At 34.5% G+C, this 13,414-nt stretch overlaps 1 protein-coding gene and 1 long non-coding RNA gene across 4 annotated transcripts; one reads left to right on the top strand and one right to left on the bottom strand.

Moving 5' to 3' along the window:
- Positions 1–8,666: 8,666 nt before the first annotated feature.
- On the bottom strand, positions 8,667–10,925 carry LOC144699939 (uncharacterized). Of its 3 annotated transcripts, none has more exons than XM_078571284.1 (4): positions 10,721–10,925; positions 10,421–10,626; positions 9,467–9,769; positions 8,667–8,992 (listed from the first exon to the last, which is right to left on the bottom strand). In XM_078571284.1, the coding sequence occupies exons 1-3, from the start codon at positions 10,808–10,810 to the stop codon at positions 9,511–9,513; spliced, it is 555 nt and encodes a 184-aa protein (XP_078427410.1). In that variant the 5' UTR covers positions 10,811–10,925; the 3' UTR covers positions 8,667–8,992; positions 9,467–9,510. The 3 variants fall into 3 exon arrangements, with proteins under 3 accessions (XP_078427410.1, XP_078427411.1, XP_078427409.1); XM_078571285.1 differs by having other exon boundaries at positions 8,667–8,980; XM_078571283.1 differs by lacking the exon at positions 8,667–8,992 and having other exon boundaries at positions 9,400–9,769.
- Positions 10,926–11,271: 346 nt separating this feature from the next.
- Positions 11,272–12,269, top strand: LOC144715484 (uncharacterized). Its single transcript, XR_013584645.1, has 2 exons — positions 11,272–11,435; positions 11,641–12,269. It is a non-coding gene; the product is annotated as an uncharacterized LOC144715484 (long non-coding RNA).
- The last annotated feature ends 1,145 nt before the right edge of the window (positions 12,270–13,414 follow it).

The raw sequence follows: 13,414 nt of genomic DNA, 5'->3' as shown, positions 1-13,414 counted from the left end.
AGATCGTTCTTTCAAGAATAACAGAGAGAGAGAGAGAGAGATCTTTCAGAGGGAATGGCCAAAAAGTCTATATTGTGAAAGAGAGAAAAAATAATAGCAGACAAGGAGATCATCCTTTTGAACAAGGAAGAGTATGATCATGAAATAGAACGAACTGTCCAATTGTGAGAGAGAGCCATTACAAAGCAAAATGCCAGGTCGGTAAAAAAACAAGAATCCATGCAGAATACCAAATTGTTATTTTATTTTATTTATTACTTATTAATTCATTCTAAATGACCTATAATACATATTGAAATATTCATCTCAAAAAAATAATATTTTCTCAGTTCGGAAATAAAAATTTGAATCATTAATTCAAGTGGTTTATCAACCCTAAAAAAACTTGTAGTTACCTTTCTCAAATATATCATTTATTCATCCTGCCTTCTCAACTTTTCCAGAAAAATCAACGCAGAGACCTTCCTTATTATTTAAAAATAAGATAATCAACAAAATAATATCATCAAAAATCAAACAATAACATTCACAACAACTTAGTTTACTTAGCATATGGTTAACAGTCAACATTAATATGTTTTATGTCTACTAAATTATAATAGCTATATTTGAGAGTGTTTATAAATTTATTGATTGATCATTATTGAAAAATGATATGATGCTAAGTGAATTCACATGATGTGAAATGAAAAATGATTAAACAGATAATTGGTAGTGCGATACTATCAATTATTGAGAAATGATTTGGGATTGAAATATTTCAGAGGCATTCTATTAAGAAAGTAGACTAGAGTGTACTGATATAATTGATTATAATTAAATCATTTCAATTATATTTGAACCATGTTAACATATTGATTGAGATTGTTGTTAGGGCTAAATATTAGACAAATTTCATTGAAATTTATTTTTAATAGAGGAGTAGGTGATTTGACAAAATACTATTTATGTGACTCAGAAGGGTCTTGTTTTTTATTTAAAGAGAGTTGAGAAGTGTCTCATTGTGGTTCATAAGGTGGTTCTTGAAGAGACTGGATAAGTCCAGGAGTTGACTTCAGAAATTTCAATGCCGCTGGATTTGATAAGTGATTACAAGGAAGAGGTGTACCAAGGTCAAGAAAGCTAACCCAGAGGAGGCATGGCAGTGACATTGATATAAAAACTTATGAAATAAAGTAGATTTCTGAAAGGAGTGGAGAGCAATAATTGGATCTCATGAAGTCTACCTGGATGTACATCAAGCGCCAAAGAAATGTGCCAGGAGTGCCCATAAGATGAACATGTGTGTGCTTTAAAAACGTGATCTTAAAATGGTGCAATCAAGTAGCAATAGCCGAATGATTGCACAAAGTTTATTGAACTGTAAAGTTTACAGAATGAGGGACTGTGCATCCCAAAACAAGGGTAAAAAAACATGGCTCAAAGAGAGGATGTAAGGTGAATTAACAAGTATAAAAAAGGAATATAGAAAACAAGGCATTCTCACCCTCTTAGTGCGTATCACCTCTATTGGCTTCAACACACATATTTCAAGTTTTATCATTTACCCTCATGTTAGTAAAAATTATTATTTTGAAGGAATAAGAAAGAGGAGAATAAGCTAAAGAGGAAGTTATTTATTGATATCTTGGCTAGATGAATTGTAAATGATATAAAAGTATTCTTATTCAGATATTGATAACCAGCTACTGATTTGGAACTGATGAATAGTTGAGAACGTACAAATTTACATTGATGTACATGATTTTAAACTTTTTAAATTGGTCCAAGAATGTTTCTAAAGTTGGATGATATATATTAAGACATTTTTATCACTTGGATATTAAATAAACAAATGTTGGGATAGCTGGAGCATTTTACACTGAATGTATCGTGTATATTATTGTCAAGAACTTGGATAACTAATTTTATATTAAAATAATAAATTTCTTTCAATTTTGAACTAAAAGAGAACGCGATGAAGTTTGAGGTAGCCGGATATTGTAACATAATTAACTTGGAAAATGATATCATGGTTATGTTACATAATATATTAGGACATGTTGATAAGAACGCCATATCATGGATCTAGTATTATGAAAAAACATATAATATTAAACATAGATGTATTTATACTTTTAGGTATCTAATGTATGAATAGATACAACAGTTGATATATTTGGATACCGAGATAAAATGAGCAAAAATTTGAGAATAGCTTAAGTTACGCTAATATGACAAGTTGAAGATAACATAAAATTTTATTTTTGAAATGTGTTTAGAAATAGGATAAATAAATTGAATTGTGTTTGAGAAAGGACATATATTTTATTAATATCTTTAAGTAAAAAGCCAAAATCAATATTGTGAACAAATTGCTTGTGTGTCAAGAATTGAAATTCAGTGGGCCTGACACTGAGATTTCATCATAACTTAAGTGATATTTATAGATGTTGGAAAAATAACGTTTTTTAACTGAGATATATTGATATCTGTTATAGACCCCAAGGAAATCTTGGTTCAATAGTCATTTGAAAACAGAGATATATGTTTTATTAAAACAGATTATTGAAAGTGAACTTTCAAAGTGGAAGATATATAAGAATCATGTGCATTGAACCTCCGTAGCAAACCTTGGTAATAAAAGAAGAGGACTTCAAACCCAATATGTGGAAGCCTATGTACAATGGGTAAGGGATTTAAACTAAGAGATTTTGAGTTAAAATATATTGTATTTTTATATTACCAAACCTTTTTTACTAAAACATTGATTGGGTATATTTAAGAGTAAGGATTTAGGGAGAAGGTACCCAGGATAGGATTAGGTCTTATCCCAGACCTGTACACATTAATTTATATTCTTGTTATCAATTTTATAAGTATTAGATAGTTTTACAGTTGATAAGAGTAAATCTACCTGGTGGCTTGGTAACTATTATGGATTAGAATTTCGAAGAATGACTCCTCTTCAGTTTATATTTTATTATATAATATAATATACTAAATCATAATTTTTATCTGTCATCCACTTTGTCAAATTTAATATTTTTCTCTAAAATTTATGTTTATATTTTTATGGTATAAAAAATATAAAGTAGTATCAACACTAAATATTATTGGATAAAAAAATTTGAGGAAACTCTTTTTCAGAAATTGTATATATTTAATCAAATAGGTTTATTTTAGATGTCCTATAACCTGAATTCATATTTTTAAAAAAATTGATATTTTCTCTTGTCTAATTAAATAAAAATCATATCATTACATGTCCTTTATTTGATTATCTGTTATTTCATAGGGAACACTAAATATTATTGGATGACCATTTTGGAAGATAAGGGATAAGATTTAACACTCACTAAAAGTCATTATTTTTTGATTAAATATTTAATTATCTTTTAAAACTTTGTTTTAAAAAATATTTTATTCTAGAGAATAAATTTATTAACGTAATGAATTTGAATATGATATCATATCTAATTTATGATACCAATGAAAATATGATTGGCAAGCAATATTTGTTAAATTAAAAAACACATATATTATTTAAATTTATGTCTTTCATAAGTAATAGTTTCAGAAAAATTTTGGTTTTTATTATATATACATATAGAATGCACATCAAACATGGGAATTCAAACTAAGTCTCTAAGATAGAATGGGAATATAGATGTTAAATTAATTATTTAAAACATATTTAAATATAAAATTAAATATTTTTCTGTAAATATTCACTTCTTTCTGAGGTTTGTCTTATTAGTTTGAAATCGGTCGACAACCCAAATACATCGTAAAAATGATGAAGACATTTTACAGCATTACATATCCTTATCCTCCTTGGTAAATAGCATTGAGAGAGGGGTTGAATATGAAGCATAAGACTTATTTGAAATTTTATACATATAGTATATAAAAGATATTCCATGTTCAGGTTCAGAAGAAAATAAATGAAACTATAACATGTGAAGAGACTAGCTATCGAAGTTTTTTTTCTGATTAGCCTACATAGAGAGGAAGGAAAGAGATAAGTGGAATGGAATCTTCATCCACGTATACACCAATAAAAATATATGATAAATTTAAATTGATCTCAAATGAATTGGAAACCTTTGTCTAATGTGGTTTCCCACTAGATAAATCTTATATGCATGGAATGTGTGGCTCTATATGCTGAACTCCAAATACTAGAAACAGTTTATCCTTCCACTCTTGATAAGTTTACTTGAACATTGTTCCAGAATGAGGGTAAGGATCTTATGTATCCATGAACTCAGAAACATGAGCTAGAGAAGAGAAAATAGTATACTTGATCTATAAATCCTGAGGTAACTCTGAATGAGTTTTTAAAATGTTTATAGACAATATTTATAAATGAGATGTTTAGAGTGTGTAAAGGGGAGAATATGATCCATAACCCCAAAAATTTCAGTCCAAATCTATTTTTGTATTTTCAGATATCATTCATTGAAGTCATAGAAATGTAGATTGTTGATCAGTACCACGATCCTCATCTTTGCAGCCAGATTGACTTGGGTTTTTATGTTATCAGCAGTATGATAAGTGTGGTCACATTCACACATGGAAATATATGTACTCTTAAAAAAAAATCATTTAATCACGTCTTGGAATCTCAATCTGTTTGAAATAAACTAATAAAAAATATTACCATTTTTTTAACCATTGGAGAATGGACCATTGATTAAATGGTTTTACTTAATGGAACTATATCACAGACAATGAGGTGAGAAACTTTAAAGTGCCATGTCTATAACACCCTGTACAAAATGTTTCATCATTGGAAAGTCAATAAATTACAATAATAATAAATTCTGAATCCAATTAAAATATACTCTATAACTAATTTATATTTGAAATATATTTATGATAGCTTTAGAAAAATCTTTAACATGTAGAAAAACCATAATAAATTGGGGAAATTTCAATGATAGATTGGGATTTATTTTCATGCATAATATTTCGGAATATTTCCTTTAAATGAATACAAAATAGGAATCAACAAGTTGAGCCATGAAAATTATGAATATAAATAATGAATGATCATCCTACATTAAATCGATACGTGTAAAATAGTGGTAATGGGATTTAAATCCACTCTATGACTAGTTACACAAAATAACTTCCATGAAATACAGCCATTTACATCATAAGTAATATTATAATATAAGGAAGTAGAACAGAAACTGAGACCATTTTATTTTTATGCATTTTTATGATAACACCAATAAGTTTTCTGGGATGATACCTGTATCCCTCGTGGTCTCCATCTATTCTCTATGAATACTCCAAGAAATTTAGGTCATATCTCTATTTATAGAGATTACTTAGCCATGTCCACCAAAGACAAGAATGATATAAGATCAAATGATTTCCAGCTAATTTAATATCCAATGACACAAGTTTTCATGTATTCTAGAGATGAAGAGTAATCTTTATTCGTAATTTAAGTTTGATATGCCCTCTCACTTCATGGGTTATAGACGTTTATGCTAGCTTCAGAGACTTTACTTGAATGCAAGAAAACATATTTTCATGCAACAAAAAGTGTAAATCCAATTCAGAATTGATCTATTGAAAAATATATAATCTGTTGGGGAACTAATTTCACCATTGACTTCCTTCATGGGAGAGTCTCTTCAATCTTTTCACATGTCCAGCCTCTAGACATATTCCCACGATTAATACAATGATGGGTCTCCTCTTCTTCTTCTCCAATTCTTCTTGGAGACACTAAGGTACGATGAGTGTAATAAGCAGAAGGGTTGGAAGGGGGGTGCATCTATTTATTTTTATTGAATGATTTTTCATAAAGCTCCTTATATTTTAAGTATATCCAACGATGTCCATTGATGTTATGGGTGTGACCCTATAGGCCCATGTATCAATCTAGTTAATAACTTTAATTTCCCAATACCATTTATTGTCTAAACTTATTTATTAACTGCATTGACTTATAGATCATATAAGGATCTATTTGGCCCAAAAGGTAGGTCAAGTTTCCAGCCCATGCGGTGCTAAGATACGCCTCATGATTTAGAGGATACTTCTTATTAATTGAACTTTCTCATATAACCTGGACCATCATGGGTTACCATATATGTAGAATCTTCATCCATGCGAGACTCTAGAATGGCGTAGGAAATGTTATCCTTCAAACCCTAATCATTTTTTTTTTATAGTTCTGATGTTGCATGGGGATCATTGGAGAATATCATCTCCAATATCCCCACTACCCTGGCTAGAGATTTAATGCAGCTTATTCCTCGAGCCAATCTCCTCCTAAACCAATAGCGAATAATTGAGGATTGACCACTCAATCTCATTCATGTACTTATTTATATATCAAAGCTAAGACATGTCTGAATCCCCGTGATTTGAACCTCGTACAGCTTAGCCAAAAATTAGGAGTCCATGCACAAAATGTCCTTGGTGTCTTAAATCCATGGACCACTTATAGGATTGTGACATGAATTAATTTGATTGACTTTTAGGTTTAATACCTTTCAAGGATTCGTAAGGATCAATTCAGAAGTTCCCTCTTTAAAAATCACCCACCTTCTATCATTAGTTTCTCGACACGAATGGTCACAGGATCATCCATACTTATCACAAAAGTAGGATCAAATAGTGTTATTCTATATGATTAATTTGATGTTTGTCTTGAGTAACCATCAAATATGAATATTTAGAATACAATTAAAGACGTGATTATTGTATTATGGTCTCATCATAATTCACAAAATCATAGAACATATTCAGGACTTCTTAATAATCATACAATAGTAATAATAAAAAATAGTTATTTTAGTGAACTTAAACGTAACACAGATCTGTGATTGGCTTGACGGCCATATGATATCCATCATTTTCTTCTCAAGTGCTTCGTATATCTCTGCATCCTCTATAATTATGTAATTTCATTGGTAAAACAAATTATGATTCATATATACGTTTTGAAAATGATACATAAGAGATTCAATACACCACTTTGAAACTTTTAGGTCCAAAGTCACTCATTTGACTTTGTTGTTTGCTTTCAAAAGTTAGTTATGTTCAAAATCATGAACATTATTAGTATTCACATGTTTGCTTTTATTCAGAAATAATTTTTTTAAACCATATGATGTACATATTCATTTTTTGACAAGGTTAATTGTCTTTATTTTAAAATATTGTCATCAACATATTAATCTAGTAAGCATTCCACTTTTTTGTAGATTTCATCAAATTTCAAATAAAATAATTTACAACTGCTCGGTGTTTCATTCCATTGACAACTATTATTTCTTTATGAGTGATCTCCATTTGGCTTGAAATATATATATAATTTTTTATTTTTTTTATTCAATATTCTTTTAGATAATGAAACTAGTATATACAATTTACTTCCAGTTGTCTATGAATATAAGTTTCATTTTTTAGAGTGTTAATTTTGGCTCCATTTTATGTCTGGTTTTAATCTACTTATTATTCATATATCAGTTTAAAATATTCTTCATGATATTTTCTTCATTTTTTACGAATTAAGTTTGATATTTTGACGTTCATTGCCTGAAATATTTTAATGAAACACAAAGGAGACAAACAAAATTCTACTCGGATTTGTGTTGGCATGTGGATCCAAGGGGCTTCTAAAAACTACTTTGATCTCCATCATTTCAACAATAATGTGTAATTTCCTTCATTAAACACATCAATTATTTCAAAAAAAAATTATCTTGTGTGAAATCACTAGAAAAAAATAAGAGATATTGTTATAAATAGGAGATGTGCTTTTTTGAAGATATGCAAATAATGGCTCCACTATAATGAATGCCTTCCGCATTTAGAGTAAGGTTTCTCAACCATGTACCCAATCTAAAGATTAGTAAATAAATTATTACATAACAAGGGAGCAGATCATCCAAGTTTTTTTGTTGAAAGAAAAGAATATCTTTGAGATATTCAAATAATCCAAAGTATCTCTTTAATGGACATTTTGGCTAGTTAGCATAAAAAGCATGAATATATTCCTACTTGCCCATTAAAAAAATTAACAGGTGCCTTGAATTCATATTCTAATTCTAATTATGCATAAAACTATAATAATAACAATTATATATTACATCCCCTTAATATGGAGCTTAGGTATGCATCAAAATTTGTCAATTAATTAGCAAGGAAGTGATTTAAAATCAAGTAAATTTAGAGTGCTTCTCCATTAGGTCATATCATAAAATAATTTATGTGAGTTAAAATATAATTGGAAAATATGAATATCCATTCTTGAATATCCATTTAACTCAGGGCTTGGCCTTGACTCAAAGTAAACTCAGGGGTATCAAATAGTGTACAACTTCATTAGAGTTTCTTTATATATTTCCCCAATCCAAATTATTTGGTTAACCAGGTTTAAACTAGTATGGTTGTGTTGCGGCCTTAAATGCTAAGCCCCAATTGTTCTTGTGGCCCAATAGTTGGTTCTACACGGAATTTTAAATACTAGATTTGTAGTGTATTTATTAATTGTTTTTAATTTTTTTATAGATTCTGCAACTAAAAACATAGTGTCAGGCACGATCATACTCGTAAACCAATCAAGATATTCTTTAAATACCAGTCAGGGAAGTTTTAAATGTGTTAAGGTTTAGTTATTGTCAGAATTTGGAAACATGGAGTGAGACTAGATATCCAAAAGACAAAACATTCAGTACCTTTTTCCCCTTTCAGCTATGATAATCCGTATCAAATATACAAAAATAATTGCTAATCTAACTTCAGGCAAATGAGTAAAATATTACTAAATCGTGACATAACTTCGTCTTCTTCCAAATTCTGTCTCCCTTAAACTAAGTATCTAAATGGCTAGAGGCAACTTCATGACATACTAAATCAAGAAAATAATGCGGAAACACCAACAGATTTAGGAAATGCTTGCAGTTGATGACAACTATTCCCTTGTAATGATGTCATCTTGATATACATGATTCAGGCAGGCCGTCATCTACAAATCAGACTAGATTCGATAACAACAATATCAGACGATTCTGTTTAAAGTGCTCAAAGGTTAAACTTTTCCTCCTTGGGATTGGACAAAAAAATACAATTTATCATTTACCCTTCAGTTATACTAGTCCGCACAAGTTGCTACTTTAACTTGAGAAAAAGGAGCAAAATACGGCATCTATCTAGTTAACTCAAGGGAAAAAATATTTGAAAAATCCTACAGATCTATGAAATGCTAGCATTTAATGAATATTATTCCCCAAAAATGGCGTCGTTTAGATAATAAACAAGGATTATCACATCTGATGCAAAGATTATCAGACTATCTCGAATTTTGTTGTCATGGCTCAAAGACGTATTTTTAAAAAAATAAACAAAAGCGGTGGCATGATTTAGTCCATAGGCAGTGAGAAGATATTACCGGAGCAAACCAAGCAATCGATGTAAAAAGTAAAGGGAAGACGAACAAATGAGAAATCCTTACAGATGGCAGCGCAGAAATCTCATTGCATCATCCACTTCTCTCCATTAGCGGTAGCTGCTCATACCGACGCCAGATTTATAAGGAGCGGCGCCATCACCACGCGCCTTGGAGTATAGGAGGACGTAAATTTCTGAGAAAATTGCGGTGAAGAAGACGAAGGCGGCGCCGGCGGCGAAGACTCCTCTGCGAAGTGTCTCGCACGAAGGAGGCTCGGTGGGATCGAATATAGTGCGATATCTCGTGTGGTAAGCGTTCCTCACAGATCCCGCCAGCAGGCAGGCAGCAGCGATTAGGAACGTTAACCTGAAAATCAATGAAAAAATTCAACTGATTGGTTGACGAAGACGTGACGGTTTGACCCGTTGACGTGACATTGACGATTTCGTTGACTTGGAAGACAATTTTATAAACAATGGAGAATGCGGAGAACGAGGGATTTCGGTTGTTTAAAAACTATGGTATAGTATCCATTGAGTGGAGAACATTAAAGCAAAGCTGATAATCTAACTTATTAAAAATTGAAATGAATACAAGGTAGGAACAACTGAGACAGCCCCGTTTGCGTGAGTTGGGTCTGTGTTTAGGGGCAGAACGAACAAACATTCGATGGTTAATCGAATTCAACATTATTCTATCAAAATTTTAATTTTAAACTTGAAACATTTAATTCAGGATGACGGTTGGCGCAGTCAACTACCGTCCTAGAAGTTGACTCCAGTACATTTGACGCGTCTGGATGTGACGGACCTCGTATGAAAGGGGAAAAATGGGAGCTTGAGTTGCAACTAGCGATAGCGACGCGTTAACCGTCGCGTCAGCGTCAAGCCGCGTTGAAGACGATATCGACGGACGCGGAACGATTACGCGGCCGTCGACGTCGTCATCCCATTACGTCATCGTCGTCGGGACGAGTTGAACCCTAGATTCGAGCAAAGATGGGAGAAGATGAATTACCAGCACAGGATGAAGAAGAGGAGAGAGCAAGCGCGGGCGCCGCCGGCGCGAAGGGCCCGGCCGCAGCAGTGACATCGGCTGGCGGCCATGAGAATCAATTGGCTGAGCAACAAGAAGAGCAGAGCGCCGACGCCGAGTCCGGTGGAAATATCCGAGTCGTAGACGCAGTAGGAGTAGTTCTTCTCGCTGTCCGGCACGACGGTGGCCTGCATCAAGAGATAGATAGATAGATAGATTTCCATGAGTCGGAAACTCCAGTTAGGGCTGAATTCAATGAAAGAATCGAGGAAGAACAATCACCGAGCTTCTCCTCCGCTCTGCAACCACGGCTAGGGCAAAGGCGATGAGATCGAAGACGAGGATCGTGAGGATGACAAGCCAGCTCGCCATTGAGAGAGCTCCACCAGGACAGATCTAGATCTCCTTCGCTCCTCTTCTCTTCTCTTCTCTTCTCTTCTCCCACCGACTGTGATAGAGAACTTACTGTTGGCCTGTGGCGGCCTGGCGGGGGCGGGATGGATTAAATAAGGTAAGTGATAGCCGAGAAAAACCCCTTGTTAAATTATTTTTTACACTTTACACCTTCTGCTCTTCGAATTAGAAACTTACGCTTTATTTTTTTTAGCTTTTGTTGTACTTTCCTAGGCTCGTGTTCGTCGAAAATATCTTACCTTAGGTTTGTGGACTGTGGTTTCTGTATGACGTCATCAAAATGATTGATTTGACCTTGTGTTTGAAACTATAGGAGAATTTCCCCATGTCCTACATCTATACTACGATAATAGGAATACATGTGCGCTTCTGGCCTCTGATTGGCTGAAAATAGAGTGAGAGAGGAGAGAGAGAGTGAGAGAGAAGAGAGAGAGTGTGAGAGAGCCCCCTTCCAGCAGCCGTTTCGCCCCCCTCCCCCGGCCTTCATTACCCCCTTCCCCCCTCCTGCGCCCCCCCTTCCCAGCCTACGGTGCCCCCTCCCCGCCGCCGCCCCGCCCTCCTCCCCTCGCTTCCCTCGTCCCAGGTAAACGACGTCGGCGGCCCCCTCCCCGCCGCCCGCCCCCCCTCCCTGCCTCCGCCCTGCCCACCCCCCCCGGCCTCTCGCGCCCCCTCCCCACCACCACCCCGCGCCCCCTCCCCCCCCTCCCCGCCGCCGCCACCCCCTTCCCCTCGCCCGCGCCCCCTTCCCGCCGCCCGAATCTCATCGCCAAACTCGCTCTTTGGTGCAGATTATGCCGTTGACTGCTGCCGGATAGGGCGCTGGTTGGGAGCAGCGGTTTACCCGTTTCCGGCACGTTCGACGGGAACGTTTGGGCGGCGTCGATGGGAACGTTCGGCCATTTACTGATCGATCTCCATCTGGAGCTCGCGTTTTTTGCATCACACCTTTATTTGTTTCGATAATCGGTTTGTCTGATTGTTAATTTTTTATTCTACATGTGCATCTGAACCTCATCGTCATAGGGGGGGCAAGGGGGGCGCGGCGGCGGGGATGGGCCGCGGCGGCCAACGATCACAGTGAACATGCAAAGATCAAGAACAAGAAGAACACGATCACGAAGATAACCACAGGAGGCGAAAGGCCAACGATCCACCGGCGCTCTCTCTGTCGTCGCTTCTTGAAAGACATTCTGAGATAGCGACTATTCATCTTCGCCGGCCACCAACAAAAACTCTCTCAAATCAAAGAAGAGGATCATAGAGGAGAGATCAAGATCGAGATCTTCTTCTTCCTTTTCTTCTTCGAGCCTTTAATGGCTGGTGAGAGTGCTCAGATTTTGTTCTCAGTAATTCGATTAAATATACATTTCATTTTTTATGCTCGATCAGAAGTGCAATTCAAATTTAGTTTTTGAGATTTTGATCAGAAGCGCAATTTGGAGTTAGTTTTTGACGATTCGATCGGGAACACAATTCAAATTTCGCTTTTTATGATTTAGATCACAAGCGCATTTTAGTTTTGTTTTCAGAAGCGCAATTCAAATTTTGTTTTAAACTATTTGTTTTCAACTATTCAGTAGAAAACTATTCGTTTTCAACTTTGGAGCAGCCTCTGAAGAATTCAACCACGGTCTTCATCATCCTCAAATCAACTGCCACTTCCTTCTTCTCCCCCACCCATTTTTCCTCTATCTACAGTTTAAGGCTAGCGACGAGACCGCAGCCTTCTAATTTCTCAGGGCTCCTCCTCGGGCACGCTGTCGATTTCCTTATGGATTCAAGTTGTTTTCGAATGCAATCAGAGTAGCAATTCAAATTTTGTTTTTGATAATTCAATCAGACGCGCAATTCTAAATTAGTTTTCAGAATTTCAATCGAACATAATTTAAATTTCATTTTTGATAATGCTCTCATAAGCGCAATTTTACATTAGTTTTCGAAGATCCGATCGGACACTCAATATACATTTCCTTTTTAAGAATTCAATCAGAAGCACAATTCAAATTTATTTTTTGAAATTTCGATTGGACAGAATTTAAATTTCACTTTTGAAAATGTTCTCAGAAGCGCAATTTCAAGTTACTCTTCTAAGATCTGATCGGACACACAATTCAAATTTTTCTTTTAAGATTTCGATAAGAAGCGCAATTCAAGTTTTCTTTTTGAATGTGATCTGGGTGACAATTGAAATTTGTTTCTGATTATTTGATCAGAGGCGCAATTCTAATTTAGTTTCCAAAATTTCAATCGGACATACTTTAAATTATTTTTTTGAAAATGCACTCAGAAGCGCAATTTTAAGTTAGTTTTGAATATGTGATCGGACACACAATTCAAATTTCCCTTTTAAGAATTCGGTCAGAAGCGCAATTCAAATTTAGTTTTTGAAATTGCGAGCATTTCATTGATACTTAAGAATTCCTTTTAAGAATTTTGAAATTTCTCTCCACCCCAAGCGAGCAGTGCAAGCGGGCCACACTAGTTATGACAAAGAAACTACAACTATGTTATCGTAATGTTACGACTAATACCTAGTGAAATATAATTCACACTATCTCAACC

The sequence above is a fragment of the Wolffia australiana genome, chromosome 2, assembly GCF_029677425.1.
Source record: "Wolffia australiana isolate 7733 chromosome 2, ASM2967742v1".
Lineage (NCBI taxonomy): Eukaryota > Viridiplantae > Streptophyta > Magnoliopsida > Alismatales > Araceae > Wolffia > Wolffia australiana.
This window is presented reverse-complemented; position numbering and strand designations above follow the sequence as displayed.